The following is a 15,151-nucleotide window of genomic DNA, read 5'->3' on the forward strand; positions in this document are numbered from 1 at the left end:
GGATCTGGGTGTACGAAGACTCATTCGATGCGGAATTCTCCGAGTAAGTTTCCTTGAAAGTTTCGTAGGAAAATCTTAACCCCCCGAAAGTTTCGATCCACCAACCCCACCCCCCCCCCCTTTAACGTTGTCCGATCGGGCTGAAATTCACAAGTTAAGGTTCCCTACGGCCCAGGAGCTTATCCGCGAAATTTCAGCTCGATCCAATAACTCCTTCCCTGTTTTCCAGAAACCACGCATTAGCTACTTAATTAACCCAATTCTCCATAAGAGCCCATGTTACTTTGAAATTTTTAAAATTTATTTAAAAGTTATATTTACACATATGTAGGTGGTTAGCTCAGTCGGTAGAGCGTGGGACTTTTAATCCTCGGGTCAAGGGTTCAAGTCGCTTATCGGGCGGTTTTTTTTTTCACAAAATATGAAAACAACTTCGTTTTCTTAAAGAGTTAAAGAGGCTGCGTCCCAAAGTCGAACCTTAAAACGTACAGGAATTAGTAGAGGCAGTCCTAATTCCTGTACGAGGAGTACAGGAATTATTAAATTACATCCACCATGGATTGTAGAAAAACGCACAGAAATAATATGAAAAAAACTTCGTTTTCTTAAAGAACTAAAGAGGCTGCGTCCCAAAGTCGAACCTTAAAACGTACAGGAATTAGGAGAGGCAGTTGGGGGGCTGCCGCCCCCCAAACCCCCCGCTTTTAAAGACTCTTTTGTACAGGTTTTTTGTTTTGTTAATTAAAAGAGGGCCTTTCCGAAGCCAAGAGCGGGGGGTCAGGGGGGCGGCAGGGCAGCCCCCCCCACAACAAAAAAAGCTGTACAAAAGAGTCCTTAAAAGCGGGGGGTTTGGGGGGCGGCAGCCCCCCAACTGCCTCTCCTAATTCCTGTACGTTTTAAGGTTCGACTTTGGGACGCAGCCTCTTTAACTCTTTAAGAAAACGAAGTTTTTTTCATATTATCTAACAAGAGAGGCAATCAATGATCATCTCTGTCGCATGAGCCGCTACCTAGTAAAGAACTTTTAACTTTTAAATATTCCAGTTAAAAGTTACCGATAACTCATAGTAACCAAAAGTTTAAAATTTCGCTAAAAAAAACTCTCTAGTGAAAAGAATTGCCATTTAAAGCTGATTCAGCAACGGTAAATATTACTTCAATTCATCTTAATATTAAATCTTGTTGCGAAAGTACGCTTAATGGAATTTTGAAAAAGAGCCTGAAATCCATCAAAAACGGATTCTATCGAAATGAAAGGAGCCTGAAATTCATCAAAAATGGATTCTATCGAAATGAAAGGAGCCTGAAATTCATCAAAAACGGATTCCATCGAAATGAAAGGACCCTGAAATTCATCAAACATTTAGTCCATCGAAATGAAAGGAGCCTGAAATTCATCAAAAATTTAGTCCATCGAAATGAAAGGAGCCTGAAATTCATTAAAAATTTAGTCCATCGAAATGAAAGGAGCCTGAAATTCATCAAAAACGGATTCCATCGAAATGAAATGAGCCTGAAATTCATCAAAAACGGATTCCATCGAAATGAAAGGAGCCTGAAATTCATCAAAACGGATTACATCAAAATGAAAGGAGCCTGACATTCATCAACAATTGAATCCATCGAAATAAAAATTTTCTACTGAAATCATCATGGTAAACCCTATACAAGATAGTTAAAGTTTCCCACTTACACAGCAAGGAAAATCACCCTTTTGCATTTGAAGTATTAATGTATCTCCCCTTTTTTATGTCCGCAGGGGTGATCCTATCGGACTAGGGATTCTAGAATGCTGGAACAATTATTTTCGGGAGAGATCCCAAGAACTAGTGCTTTTTTAAATAATAAAAGAGATTGTGTCACACCATAATTACTTTTTCTGCCATTTTGTGCCAAAATACATAAAATCTTTCGAGAAAAGCGTCAAATTACCGTTGAATACAAATTCTGAGATATTCAATCAGTTTTAAGCCGTGAGCAGTAGGTACTGAGCTACCACATTTTGAAAACCGGCTCAACTGTTTCCGAGTCAAGCCTTATAGTATGATCTGAATACACCAGCAAGTTCCATCTTTATTTATAATTAAATAAAAAAACTAGTTTTTTTTTAATTGAAAGTAAGGACCGACATTAAAACTTAAAACGAACAGGAATTACTCCGTATATGCAATGGGTTTTCCCCTGCGCAATCCCTCGCTCTTTGCGCTAAAGTTTTTAATTGTTTTAAAAATTAGAATTGTGGGAAAGAGTCAAACTTTAGCGTAAAGAGCGAGGGATTGCGCAGGGGAAAACCCATTTCATATACGGAGTAATTTCTGTTCGTTTTAAGTTTGAATGTCGCTCCTTACTTACAGTTAAAAAAACTAGCTTTTTTATTTAATATCTGAACGTTTTTGAATTAATGCATGTTTGATTTTGGTTCTCCGCACATAAATTATTAAATTAAAATCTGCATACTAATTCTTTTTTTGGCTAAATGGCTTTCTCTTAATTTTGATCAGACGATTTTGAGAAATAAGGGGTGGGGAAGGAGGCGTAGTTGCCCTCCAATCCTTTGGTTACTTATAAAGGCAACTAGAACTTTTTAATTTTTAACGAACGTTTTTATTAGTAAAAAATATACGTAACTTAAGAATTAACTTACGTAACAAACTTTTATATTCTTATATTTTTATTATGTATATGAATGGGTTTGTCCCCTCTTTAATACCTCGCTCTTTATACTAAATCTTAAGTTTTGTCCCAATTCTTTAAGAATGACCCCTGAATCAGAAAGGCCGTAGAGTAAGTAGTTGAAATTACTAAAAATACATTAGCATAAAGAGCGATGTATTTATCTCCTCTTAAATACTTCGCTCTTTATGCTAAAGTGTTTTTAGAACCCCTCATATGCTTAATAATCTCTGTTCGCTTTAAGTTTTAATGCTACTCCTTACTTTCAATTAAAAAAAACTTTTTCATGTTTATTTTTTCGTTGTTTTTTTTATAGTAATACTAGAAAATCCTGCGCTCTTTTCATTGAGTTTCTCTTTCCCCCATGACATATTCCTCCAAGGAAAGATTCTCCCACATAGCCCCCTCTCCTCAACCCAACCCTCCAAACCAAAAGAATCCCCCTGAAAACGTATGTACACTTCCCAATAACCATTACTGTGTGTAAACACTGGTCAAAGTTTGTAACTTGCAGCCCCTCCCCCAGGGACTTTGGGGGAGTAAGTCATCTCCAAAGACATAGTTATTATGGTTTTCGACTATACGGAACAAAATGGCTATCTCAAAATTTTGATCCGTTGGTTTTGGAAAAAAATGAGCGTGGGAGGAGGCCTAGGTGCCCTCCAATTTTTGGTCACTTAAAAAGGCCACTAGAAATTTTCATTTCCATTAGAATGAGCCCTCTTGCGACATTCTAGGATCGCTTGGTCGATACGATGACCCCTGGGAAAAAAAAAAATCAAACAAATAAACACTACCCGTGATCTGTCTTCTGGCAAAAAATACGAAATTCCACATTTTTGTAGATAGGAGCTTGAAACTTTTTCTGGAGGGTTCTCTGATACGCTGAATCTGATGGTGTGATTTTCGTTTTGATTGTATGACTTTTAGGGGGTGTTTCTAGACTCTATGAATCTATAACTCTCAGGGGGTGTTTCCCCCTATTTTCAAAAATAAGGTAAATTTTCTCAAGCTCGTAACTTTTGGTGACAGAGACTAAATTTGATGAAGCTTATATATTTAAAATCAGCATGAAACTCCGATTCTTTTTATGTATCTTTTAGCATCAAAATTCCGATTTTTAGAGTTTCGTTTACTATTGAGCCTGGTCGCTCCCCACTACAGTTCGTTACCACGAACTGTTTGATTCGTCAGGTTCATAATGGCATGAATGCTGCAGTGATTGCCAAGATTGTTGATCAATCTTTAGTAGCTGATGATCGTTTCAAGTAATAAAGGAGGTTGTGACACAACAAAGAGGCGTTTCTGCCACAAAACACCAATTTTAGCCCAAAAAGGGTTAACAGGCTGGGGAATATAAATTCTAAGAGAGTCAATCGATTTTCCTTAGTCTATACCCTTCAAATAGAGGTTTTGTGACCCCCCTCCCGCATCAGAAAACAATGTTGGCGTATGTCTGATGACTTATTTCTACTTCTTTTTTCTGCAGGGTCTAGCAGGCTACCGCAAGAACAAAGATTATATTTGATGGCCTATTTAAAAGCTGCTGCATCTCTCCACTAGCCTCTTATAAGTTCGTCTTTACCATTCCAACTTAAAGTGCTATATAGCACCCAAGTGGCAGTTTTTCATGCTATTTTTGGAATGGAAATGCCAGAAAGTATAATAAGTATACTATTATAATCCCTATGGCTCGAATTTTTATTATAAAGGGATACAAGTAATAAGATACCCCTCAGACTCATTACTTTTGTGACAAAATTGGCCCCTATCTTCTAGTAAAATTTAAGGAATAACACCTTATAAATTAAAACCTATTTTCAATGTCTTATTTTAACAAAATCCATATTGACTTCTTTAGTTTCATCGTCTAACCCAAACATAGTTCGGTACTTGTTAATTAAAGAAAGTAGGCTATACTCAAGAATTACGCTTAGGTTAGATATCATAAAACCGGTTTCATAGCCAAAAAGACAAATGACGGGTTAGAGATTGCGTTGGAGTTGTAATCTGGGCTATATGTTTGCACATCAGGGGGGTTGGGTTAGGCTATGTTAGGTAAGGGGCGCTGTCCAAATACTTTATTCCCACCCCACCCTCACTCCAAAGCCCCTGTAGCCCAAATTATGCTATTATATAAACTAAAGGTTATATTTCATTAGAATTAACCTAACTTCACTTCTTGGGTGTATTTCGTTTAATTAACACGTACCCTTAGCTTTTTTTGTTAGGAGTATTGTATAAATTTGAAGAATAAAAATGAGCATGACTACTAAAATAAAAAACCTTTTCCGGTGGATATAGAGAAGCAGAACCATAACACGAAAAAAAGAAACTATTGCTCACAAATTACGCAAGATGCATCTACCAAACTAGCTCGACCCGCGATATTCGGTCAGTCGTTATTTAGTCGTTGAACAGTTAAGATCTGTCTATTCTTTCAAAAAGGATTAATCTCAGTTTCACACAAGTTGTTGGTAAAGGACTTTTATTCTGATTTAATTAGACACTGAATTGTTTCAGTAGTTACGAAATAGTGAGAACATTTTTACATCTTGTAAACTATTATTAATATTCATTCAGTATCTGTAACCAAGTGGAATATCTGACGTCACTGAATAACTTGAATTGACTGAAGTTTGTACTTTCGGCATTATTAAAATAAGACAATTTCATGTAAAATCAAAGAGCGGTATGCCAGTTTGGAAATAATAAGGATTATAGTGGCACAAAATTTTATCCGCATTGGCATGACCTGTGAAAAGTAGAGTTTTGAATTTGTTCATTTCATTCCAAGGAATGTTTACACAAGGCCAGAATTCAGGGGATAGCCATATCTCTAATGATGCAGAATCTCGAATAATGGCAATGCTCACCCCAAAGTATGGTCAGTTGGCAAAAATAGACCCAATTTCATCAGAAATAGCGGGAATAAATGGGGGACTGGCCCAGTTATCAATTAAGTTGGAGGAAGCGATCGCTGAAGTTAAGGCAGAAAATATAAATACGCAGCGAGAAGTGGATTCTCTGAAAACTGAACTGCAGAAGATGCGACTTAAAATGATTAATATGGAGGCTGATTCAATACGAACAAAGATAATTTTATATAACTTTGATCCGTCAAGACGAGCACAGACATTACTTGAAGATGTAGTTGCCACTTTTAACCAGTTTATACCGAATGCCTCGATACATCTTAGTGACATAAAAGACGTTTTCCGTATTAAGTGTAATCAAAACCCCCGCCCCGTTTTGTTTAAATTTACGAGCGGTTTTTGCCGCAATTTTGTTCTGAAATCAGGTCAACATTTTAGACACGCAAAAATTTGGATTACGCCTGACTACACGACACGAGAATTACTTGCGAGAAAGAAAATGAAATTTACCCTTGAGGCAGCGAAATCAGCGGGAAAAGAGGCGAAGTTGCGTGGTATGAAATTGTTTGTAGAGAACAAGGGTTATATATACATTTTCGAAACTGATGCGATAGAGGAGCGCAGTACCTGGCGGTAAATATAGAGGGGAGTTGCTAGTGCATACCAGGCTGTTGGAGGTTCGAACATAATGTTGAAAGATGGCGGAAGACCGAGTTATCAAATTCAAGCGTCATATCTATGCAGTCATTCGGCAGCGCATTTAGTGATCCTGTAAAATTGCAAAATGAAATCGAAGTGCATAAAACACCCTTGTCTGTTGCTGCGCCACAAGTTGAAAGGGGCGCTCCAAAGAGAGGAAATTCTGAAATTATTAGCCCAAATGATAGTGCGCGAATTACAACACAGCCACCCTTTCTTAGAGGTAGAGCCACAATAAATGAAAGGCAGATCGCACCTCGTAAGCTATCTTTCCAAGATCAAAGTAATCGGCCGAAAGAATAGGGAGACCAGGGCCATGTTGTTGTACAGGAAAGAATAAATATAGTGCATTGGAACATTCAAGGATGGAGTGAAACGAAAATTAATAGTCTATTGGCATCGCAATGTACGTTTGATGTAGTAGCATTATCTGAAACTTGGTTGGAAAAAGAAATTCAGTTTGAAAGGTTTCGGTATTTTGGTGTCCATCGTAAAAAATCTAAGAATGGACGAACTTATGGTGGAGTTGCAATTTTTGTATCTGAAAATTTTTGTCTCAGCATAAAGTCCAACGGCTGAAGAGTGTTTCTTGTAATTTGATATGGTTAAGAGTCAAAGCTGATGGACGGTTTATTATTTTTTGTGCAATTTATATCCCTCCAAAGTCGAACTCGTGCAACGAGGAGGATGCATGGTGTATATTAGAGGATAAAAAACATAAATTTTCTATTCAGTTTCCTTCTGACTTGTTTTGTCTTATGGGGGACTTTAATGGTTATGTTGGGGTTACTCCAGAAGTTTTTATATCACCTCATGCCTGTACGGATGAAGCTGCTTGGGAGGTTTGGGATGATTTATTAATCCATCTCCCCCTGAGGGTAAGTAAGGACCATAGTAGACGAAAGAATAATTGGGGCCATAAAATTTTGGATCATTTTGGTAAGGAAAATTTTGTTATTTTGAATGGAAGAGTTGGAAAGGATGGAGGTTTGAGAAATTTCACTTGTTTTTCTCCAAGTGTAATTGATTATATTTTGGTGGAGATTCCTCTTTGGCATCTATGTGCGGATTTCGAGTGATGGCAGTGGTAGGTTCAGATCACTTGCCTGTTAGGGCTACTTTTCAGTTGGTTAGTTCTAAGAAACTAGCGACTAATAGTGATAGAAAGAAAAAACGCAGAGAAACTGAGGATTTAGGGATTAGAAAGGCACTGAAATGAACAGGAGAGAACAAGAAAAAATTTTAGAGTATGATGGCGATTGAAGAAGTTCAGCAGGAATTAGAGAAATGTTTTGTTTTACTAGGTGATGGAAAAACAGAGGAGCCGTTAGCATTAGTAAATAAGGTTGTATATAAGGTAGGTTCAAAGTTAAATTGCAGAGTTAGAATGATATTAAGAATGGTTTTTTTTTTTTTTATGACGATTGCGAAAGAAAATGCCAGGAAGTTTTAGAGGCACTGCGGAAAGCGAGGGATAGCATAGATAGTAGGGAAAATATTATATTTTATATGGATTATAAGTTGATTCGGAATAAGTAAAAGAAAATGTTGAAGATTAAGAAAAAAGAGCATGAAATTAGGACAGGAGAGCAATTGAAAAAAGATTATAGAGAAGGAGATATTAAGGCCTTTTGGCGTATAGTTAAAAATTCCATAGGAGGAACATAGGTTTGTGATGGTATTCCAGCAGTAGATTCTTGGCCTACATATTTAGAGGAGAGAGAAAACGAAGTGATTAGGGACCAAGGAGGAACTAGTTTAAGTGTAGATCTGGTATCTGCTTTACGTGATGTAGTTGATAGGCCAATGCAAGAATGTGATTATGATTTGGTTGCTCCCATCCAAGTAAGTGAAGTTAGGGAGACAATGAAAGGAATGAGAGGCGGGTCTGCTCCAGGTATGGATTGAATACCATCTGCACTTTGGAAGTGGGAATGGGTGTGGCTGTTGCCTGTTATAGCAGGGATGTTTTCCAGTATATTGAACAGTGCAGAATGGCCCTTATCTTGAGTTACGTCTGTTCTAGTGCTTTTATTTAAAAAGGCGGATAGATTAGACCATGGGAATTATAGAGGTATAAGCCTAAGTAATGTGCTTAGTAAGGTTTCTGCTAAGATGTTATGTTGTAGGATAGATAATTGGATAGACCAAAATAATATTTTATCAGATTCGGAGGCAGGGTTCAGAAAAGGCTATAGTCCTGTAGATCAGATTTTTATTTTATTGGGGATGATTAGGACACAGGTTAGGAGAAAAAAGGGCAGGCTATTTGTCGCATTTTTGGATTTAAAATGGGCGTTTGATGGAGTGGATAGAAGTTTAATGATAGAGTCGTTGTTAGCACTAGGGCTACCAAGCGCATTTATAGCATCTATGTATAATATAGTTAAGATTGTAATACGAGTAGGCAAGGATTTCTCTAGGGTTGTTAGGAGTAGACTTGGTGTTAGCCAGGGATGTAAAATTTCCCCAAGGCTATTCTCATTGTATATTAATGATTTTGAAGAATATTTGATAGGCAGAGGACCCCCAAAAATTAAGCTTTCAAGTGCAAGCGTTATGGCATTACTTTTTGCGGATGACGTAGCATTAGTAGCGGAAAGTAAAGAACATTTACAACAACTGCTAGATCTAGCATCTTCTTATTTTAGGAATAAGAAACTAGTGTTAACATAAAGAAATCGGTTGTAATGGTTTTTAGGAAAAGTGGAGAACAGATAGATTCGCAGTGTCAGTTTACGTATGAAGGTAGGACACTAGACTACGTAGATGAATTTCAGTACTTAGGTTGTAGGCTTTCGTCAGCTGGAAAATGGAAGAAACATCTCAAGATAGTAGAAAGTAAGGGAAATAGACTACTAGGATTGTTAAGTAAAAGTAGTAGCAAGGAAATTAGGAATGTAGGACTGCTAAAGTATGTTTTTAATACTAGGGTTAGATCGACTTTGCATAACGGGGTGGAGCTTTGAGGGTTTAATAAGGGGTTGAATTTAGAGAGAATGCAGTTGAGGTTTTTTAAGCGTATGCTAGGCCTTGATAATAAGTTTAATGGGTTAGTACTATGAGGGGATATAGGAATAAAGTGTATGAGACAGAGTAGGTTAATTAGTATGGTTAAATATTGGGAAAGGGTATCATCGATAAAAGATAATAGGTTAGTTAAACAAGCATTTTTAATGATGCTTCAAGATAGGAGGAACGATTCGTGGCCAAATCAGGTGAAGAATATATTAGACCATGTAGGGCTAGGTAATTGTTGGAATGTGGGAAAGGGGATAGGAGAGATGGTAGGGATTGTATCTAGGTTAGTTGCTAGTAGGCTAGAATCTCAGGAAGTTCAGGTTTGGCAAGCTGAGAAGGCCACTTCGCCGTCCCTTGGGATGTATGCGGAGGTCAAGGAGAACTGGGGCGAAGAAATTTATCTGAAAATGGGATTGGCTCCGGATGAATTGAAATGGGTAATATATGTAAGGGGAAATTTTATGCCTCTTGGAGAACGTAGGAAATATTTAGGGAGAAATAGATTGAGGCATGGTCCTTACAGTTGCCGTATGTGTGGAGAGATGGATGAGTCTTTGCATCATTTTTTAGGGGATTGTAGGGAGTTGAGGGATTTGCGCTTGGAAATATTCGGTAAGGAGGTTGGGGGGAGAGATTGGATTTCAGAAATTTTGAGAAGTAGGTGTTACTGAACTATAAATAATATTGGAAAGTTCGTCCGGGTAGGTATGAGGTATCGTGATGTTTTCTAAAATAATTGGTTTAATGTCTTTTCAGTCTATGTTTGTTGCTGTATTTTTTTTTACTTGTTTTGTGTATGTCACCATGGTCCAATTGGGCTTTGCGTGTGAATAAATCTATCTATCTATCTATACAGAAAGTATTTTTCAAAATTTAGGGGAAAGGGGGAGTTGGAATCCCGGGCCTGCTAGTCTTTTTTCACTTCTGTTCAGGGCTCTTCAAAAGATTAATTTTTCCTTTGTACTGAGGACGGATTAGCCAATGTCTTTGCCGAAACACCTGCTTTGTCTTTTCGTTTTTTTTTTTTTTATCTAGGATTGAAGATCCCCCCGTTTAGTTTCTTTTTATTGATTGTTTTGCTTCTTTCTTAGTTTTTTGTCGCATATCCTTTATAGCAAGTATGACTGAGGAATTTATTAAATATTGTTCCAACTGTCTTTGAAAAAAGAGGGAAAATTTAAGTGGCTTAGAAGCGTAGGCAAAGTAGCAGTCTAGTATAGTCTATTTGAAAGTCTTTGAATATTTACAACGAATTTAAAATTCAATGGAAATTATTATTTCAGAGATCCGTCATAAAAACATTTCAAAAAGGGGCAAGTTTAGCAGAATTGAAATTTCACAGTAAAAAATATAAGCAAACACACTTGTTTGTAGAAACATGAGGGCGATATACAGTAACAAAGCTAAAACAATGGGGTTGTCTCTGTGTTCAGAGTGAATGAATAAACCCGAAAATGGAAACTAAAGTTACTTTTTCAACAGCTTAGTAGCTCGCCCCCTCCCCTACCCCAAAAAATCTGCCTCAGAAATGTTATTATATCTACTTGAAAGTGCAGCATATTTAGCCCTTTTTGTACCAATAACGGTAAGACATAAAGCTTCTTGTGTCTACACAACACATTATTGTGTCATATAAAGTACTTAATCTGATATATTCCCCTATATAATTAACATTTTCAGCCATTTATCCATCATGTTAGCGCAACCTCATGTATATTTTCATTTTTCTCTGTTTCTTCCAAAATGATGCTGTCTATAGGAAATATGGTAGTGCTGTTGAATTATACAGTTTAGCAAAGATTATTGTTTGCTTCGGACGACTAAGGCATAAGATTCACCACAGATTTAGCTTTTTTTGCCAATGCGGTAAAACATAAAGCTTCTTGTGTCTTAACACAACACATTATTGTTTCTTATAAAATACCTTAATCTGATATACTCCCCTATACAACTGCATTTATCTATCATGTTAGCGCAGCCTCATGTATATTTTCATTTTTCCTTGTTTCTAAACGAATTGACATTCCGTCAATTCGTTTATGTATCCCTTGACGCAGATGAATCCTACGATAAAAAGTCTCCTTGAAGACCTTTACGCACATAAAATTTTCGCAAGCGCAAAAGAACCTTTTTTTTCAAGATACCTGAGATGGGAAGTTTAGTTCTTCTTTATTAGTAGAAACATTGAGTGCACTCTATCGACCCAGTTTCAATTGAATTGTTTCTATCGTTACCTCTTCGGTGGAAAACTTTAATTTAAATGGATAACTAGTGCTTGTTTGGTCTACATAATTCGTATTGGCTTCTATCGTTACGGTGGAAAATCAGTGCTTATTCGTTCTACCTCATTTCTAAATAAACGAACCAATTTACTAGACGAGACTGAACTAATCAAATAAGCTGGATTTTTCGATTTCTCTACCAATTCGAACATTTGGGTAAGGTTTATTTTAACAGACTATTCAGGTAGCTAAGAAATAAATACCCCCATAGTCAGAATTACATCCTGAATCCAACTTTAATATGCATTTGCGTCCGAGATAATTATCTCCACCCCTAGATATACCACTGCAGGGTATATATTTGCACATTAGGGAGAGTGGTGCGGGTAGAGTTCAAACTTACTTCTAAAGTCAAAATTGCATCCTAAATCCAAATTTGGCATTCATTTGCATCAGAAATAAACTTTACCTCTACCTCCCTAATGATATAATTATCCTTACCTCCCTAATGTGCAAATGTATATCCTAAATTAGTATATATAGGGGCGGGGTTGAAGTTCGTTTCCGACACAAATGAATGTTAAATTTGTATTCAGGACACTATTCTGACTATAGAGATAAGTTACGTTCTAAGCTACCTGAACAGTCCGTTAATATGAACCTTACCCAAAGGCTCGAATTGATAGAGAAATCGAATATTATTACCTGAACCTTACCCAAAACCTTACCCGAACCTTTTATAATTATTTATCAAATTATTGTGCTCAAGTATCTTGTGACAGCACAATGACTAATCTCTGCTTGTCAATACGGGGCCCAGGGTTAAATTCCCCTTTGCCACAAGTTAACACAACAGGCTTATTACTTGTCCCTATAAAATATATTTGGGCACTGAAGCATCGATAATCATTCATACAGCATTTGGCATCAGTAGCTCTGAGAATATTATCTTAACCTTTTGCATACTAGCATTTATTTACTTCGCATTTATTCGTTTCTATCATTTTATCTGTCGTTGCATCTTCTGCAGAAAACCGCCATTAAATCAGAGAGCAGAGACATATTCGGGATCTTTTTTTGGGGAGGGGGAGGTGGGATTCAAAAGAATTTCTTGGTGGGGGTTTTGCAAAAAAACTTAAAAACACATCGAAGATTCGTTTATATAATACTTTCTTTTTGAGGTACCGTCAAACCAGACCAGACCCAAGGGGGACTCGGGGTTTGACCCCCTAAGTTTTTGTTCGACTGGTAAAGTGCAAAGAAAAATGCACATAAACAAATTTTGGATGTGCCTTTTTTAATATTTTACCCCCTCCCCACCTTACCCCACATTACCCCCCCACCTCCCCAACTTACTCCACATTACCTCCCCCCCCCAGTATTTAGGGAGAGTAGGGAGAGTGGTGCGGGTAGAGTTCAAACTTACTTCTAAAGTCAAAATTGCATCCTAAATCCAAATTTGGCATTCATTTGCATCAGAAATAAACTTTACCTCTACCTCCCTAATGATATAATTATCCTTACCTCCCTAATGTGCAAATGTATATCCTAAATTAGCATATATAGGGGCGGGGTTGAAGTTCGTTTCCGACACAAATGAATGTTAAATTTGTATTCAGGACACTATTCTGACTATAGAGATAAGTTACGTTCTAAGCTACCTGAACAGTCCGTTAATATGAACCTTACCCAAAGGCTCGAATTGATAGAGAAATCGAATATTATTACCTGAACCTTACCCAAAACCTTACCCGAACCTTTTATAATTATTTATCAAATTATTGTGCTCAAGTATCTTGTGACAGCACAATGACTAATCTCTGCTTGTCAATACGGGGCCCAGGGTTAAATTCCCCTTTGCCACAAGTTAACACAACAGGCTTATTACTTGTCCCTATAAAATATATTTGGGCACTGAAGCATCGATAATCATTCATACAGCATTTGGCATCAGTAGCTCTGAGAATATTATCTTAACCTTTTGCATACTAGCATTTATTTACTTCGCATTTATTCGTTTCTATCATTTTATCTGTCGTTGCATCTTCTGCAGAAAACCGCCATTAAATCAGAGAGCAGAGACATATTCGGGATCTTTTTTTGGGGAGGGGGAGGTGGGATTCAAAAGAATTTCTTGGTGGGGGTTTTGCAAAAAAACTTAAAAACACATCGAAGATTCGTTTATATAATACTTTCTTTTTGAGGTACCGTCAAACCAGACCAGACCCAAGGGGGACTCGGGGTTTGACCCCCTAAGTTTTTGTTCGACTGGTAAAGTGCAAAGAAAAATGCACATAAACAAATTTTGGATGTGCCTTTTTTAATATTTTACCCCCTCCCCACCTTACCCCACATTACCCCCCCACCTCCCCAACTTACTCCACATTACCTCCCCCCCCCAGTATTTAATGGAATATCATTTGAAACTTGTTTCCAGACGCAAAGTACTTGGGTCATCTATTAACATTCCCAACTATTTAGACTTTTTTTTATCTCACAAACTCTCAAATGCTAAAATTGTGATTATCTCCACATTATAACTCATGAATAGCCTTAGCTGCTCATCCGGAATGGCGCTTACAGTAGTTAATTTTTTTCGGGAGATGGCAGACAAATATCGAACAATAGTACGTGATGAAAAGTGCAGTGTAACAACGTCAGAGAAAAAAAGTGACTTAGAAAAACCATTGATTAAAGACAAACTGATCTCTCTCGTTGACGCTGAGAAAACGTCCAGGAGCGTCAGCCTTCCTGCTACTGCTACTTATATTGATTCGTCAAGCCAAACATCGGATGAAAGCTATAATGGCCAAAGAATAAAGTCATTGAGTGGTCCTGTTATTCCTGGTGTCGGAGCTACATTAAGAGCTGCATTTCCCCGGACCAAAAGGGATAGTCTTGTTTTCGGTAACAAAAGACTAAGCAAGCCTAGAACAAGGTATTTTCGGATTGTTATTTTTCCCTGGGTGCTATTTTTTTCCAAATCTCTTAGAATGTCTGATTTCCTTTAGGTATCAAGAAAAAACCCGAAATCCCAACAACTGTTGACGAGGACAAGGGATAATATATTTGGATTGAATCAAATTTGAATATTTAAAAAGTTAGTAACTATAAGGAGGCATTGCATAGCTTATGGGTAATGGGGTATTGCCAGGAATCCATGTTAGAAGGATTTAAGTAATCAAGTTACTGTTGTCACCCAGTTCATATTCACTTTGTATGTATCTGCATATTTTCTTTCAATTGGAATTGTCTATCTTTATTGAAGAACTCTTTAGTCTATAACTGAGCAGCTGTTTGAGGAGGGCTAAAAAAGGACCATGCAGTTCTACTGGTCTATATTTACCCCTGGCCTATAATCTACCTCTCTCATTTGTCATATTGTCTTCTCAACACCTTTAAATATATCTATGCTATTACCTAAATCTTTAGTTTGGTTTTTTAAGCTCTTTAAACGTGTTCAGATCATAATATATTATTTTCGTGGTAGTTTTTTCTATTAAATCTCTGTCACCAATGTAGGGTCTATGACATTGCTAGCGGGATTTGTGGGACTGAGAGAATAGCAACAGTGTACTTACTTTGGGTTCTATCTGTTTATTAGGAATTGGGATTAATTATTGATTGTCATTTATGTTTGTTTGGGTATTAGAATATTCA

General features: G+C 37.2%; 1 protein-coding gene across 6 annotated transcripts in view; it reads left to right on the forward strand.

The window, feature by feature from the left end:
- Positions 1–15,151, forward strand: part of LOC136034471 (3',5'-cyclic-AMP phosphodiesterase-like) — a 387,364-nt gene that overhangs the window by 102,412 nt on the left and 269,801 nt on the right. The window contains exon 1 of one of the 6 annotated variants that reach the window (XM_065715669.1): positions 14,010–14,429. The exons of the other annotated variants lie outside the window; for them this stretch is intronic. Coding sequence (XP_065571741.1) covers positions 14,035–14,429 — 395 coding nt within the window. The 5' untranslated portion in view covers positions 14,010–14,034. Of the gene's footprint in view, positions 1–14,009; positions 14,430–15,151 lie in introns of those variants that run through there. 6 annotated transcript variants of the gene reach the window in all.

Source organism: Artemia franciscana, chromosome 13, assembly GCF_032884065.1.
Source record: "Artemia franciscana chromosome 13, ASM3288406v1, whole genome shotgun sequence".
Taxonomy (NCBI): domain Eukaryota; kingdom Metazoa; phylum Arthropoda; class Branchiopoda; order Anostraca; family Artemiidae; genus Artemia; species Artemia franciscana.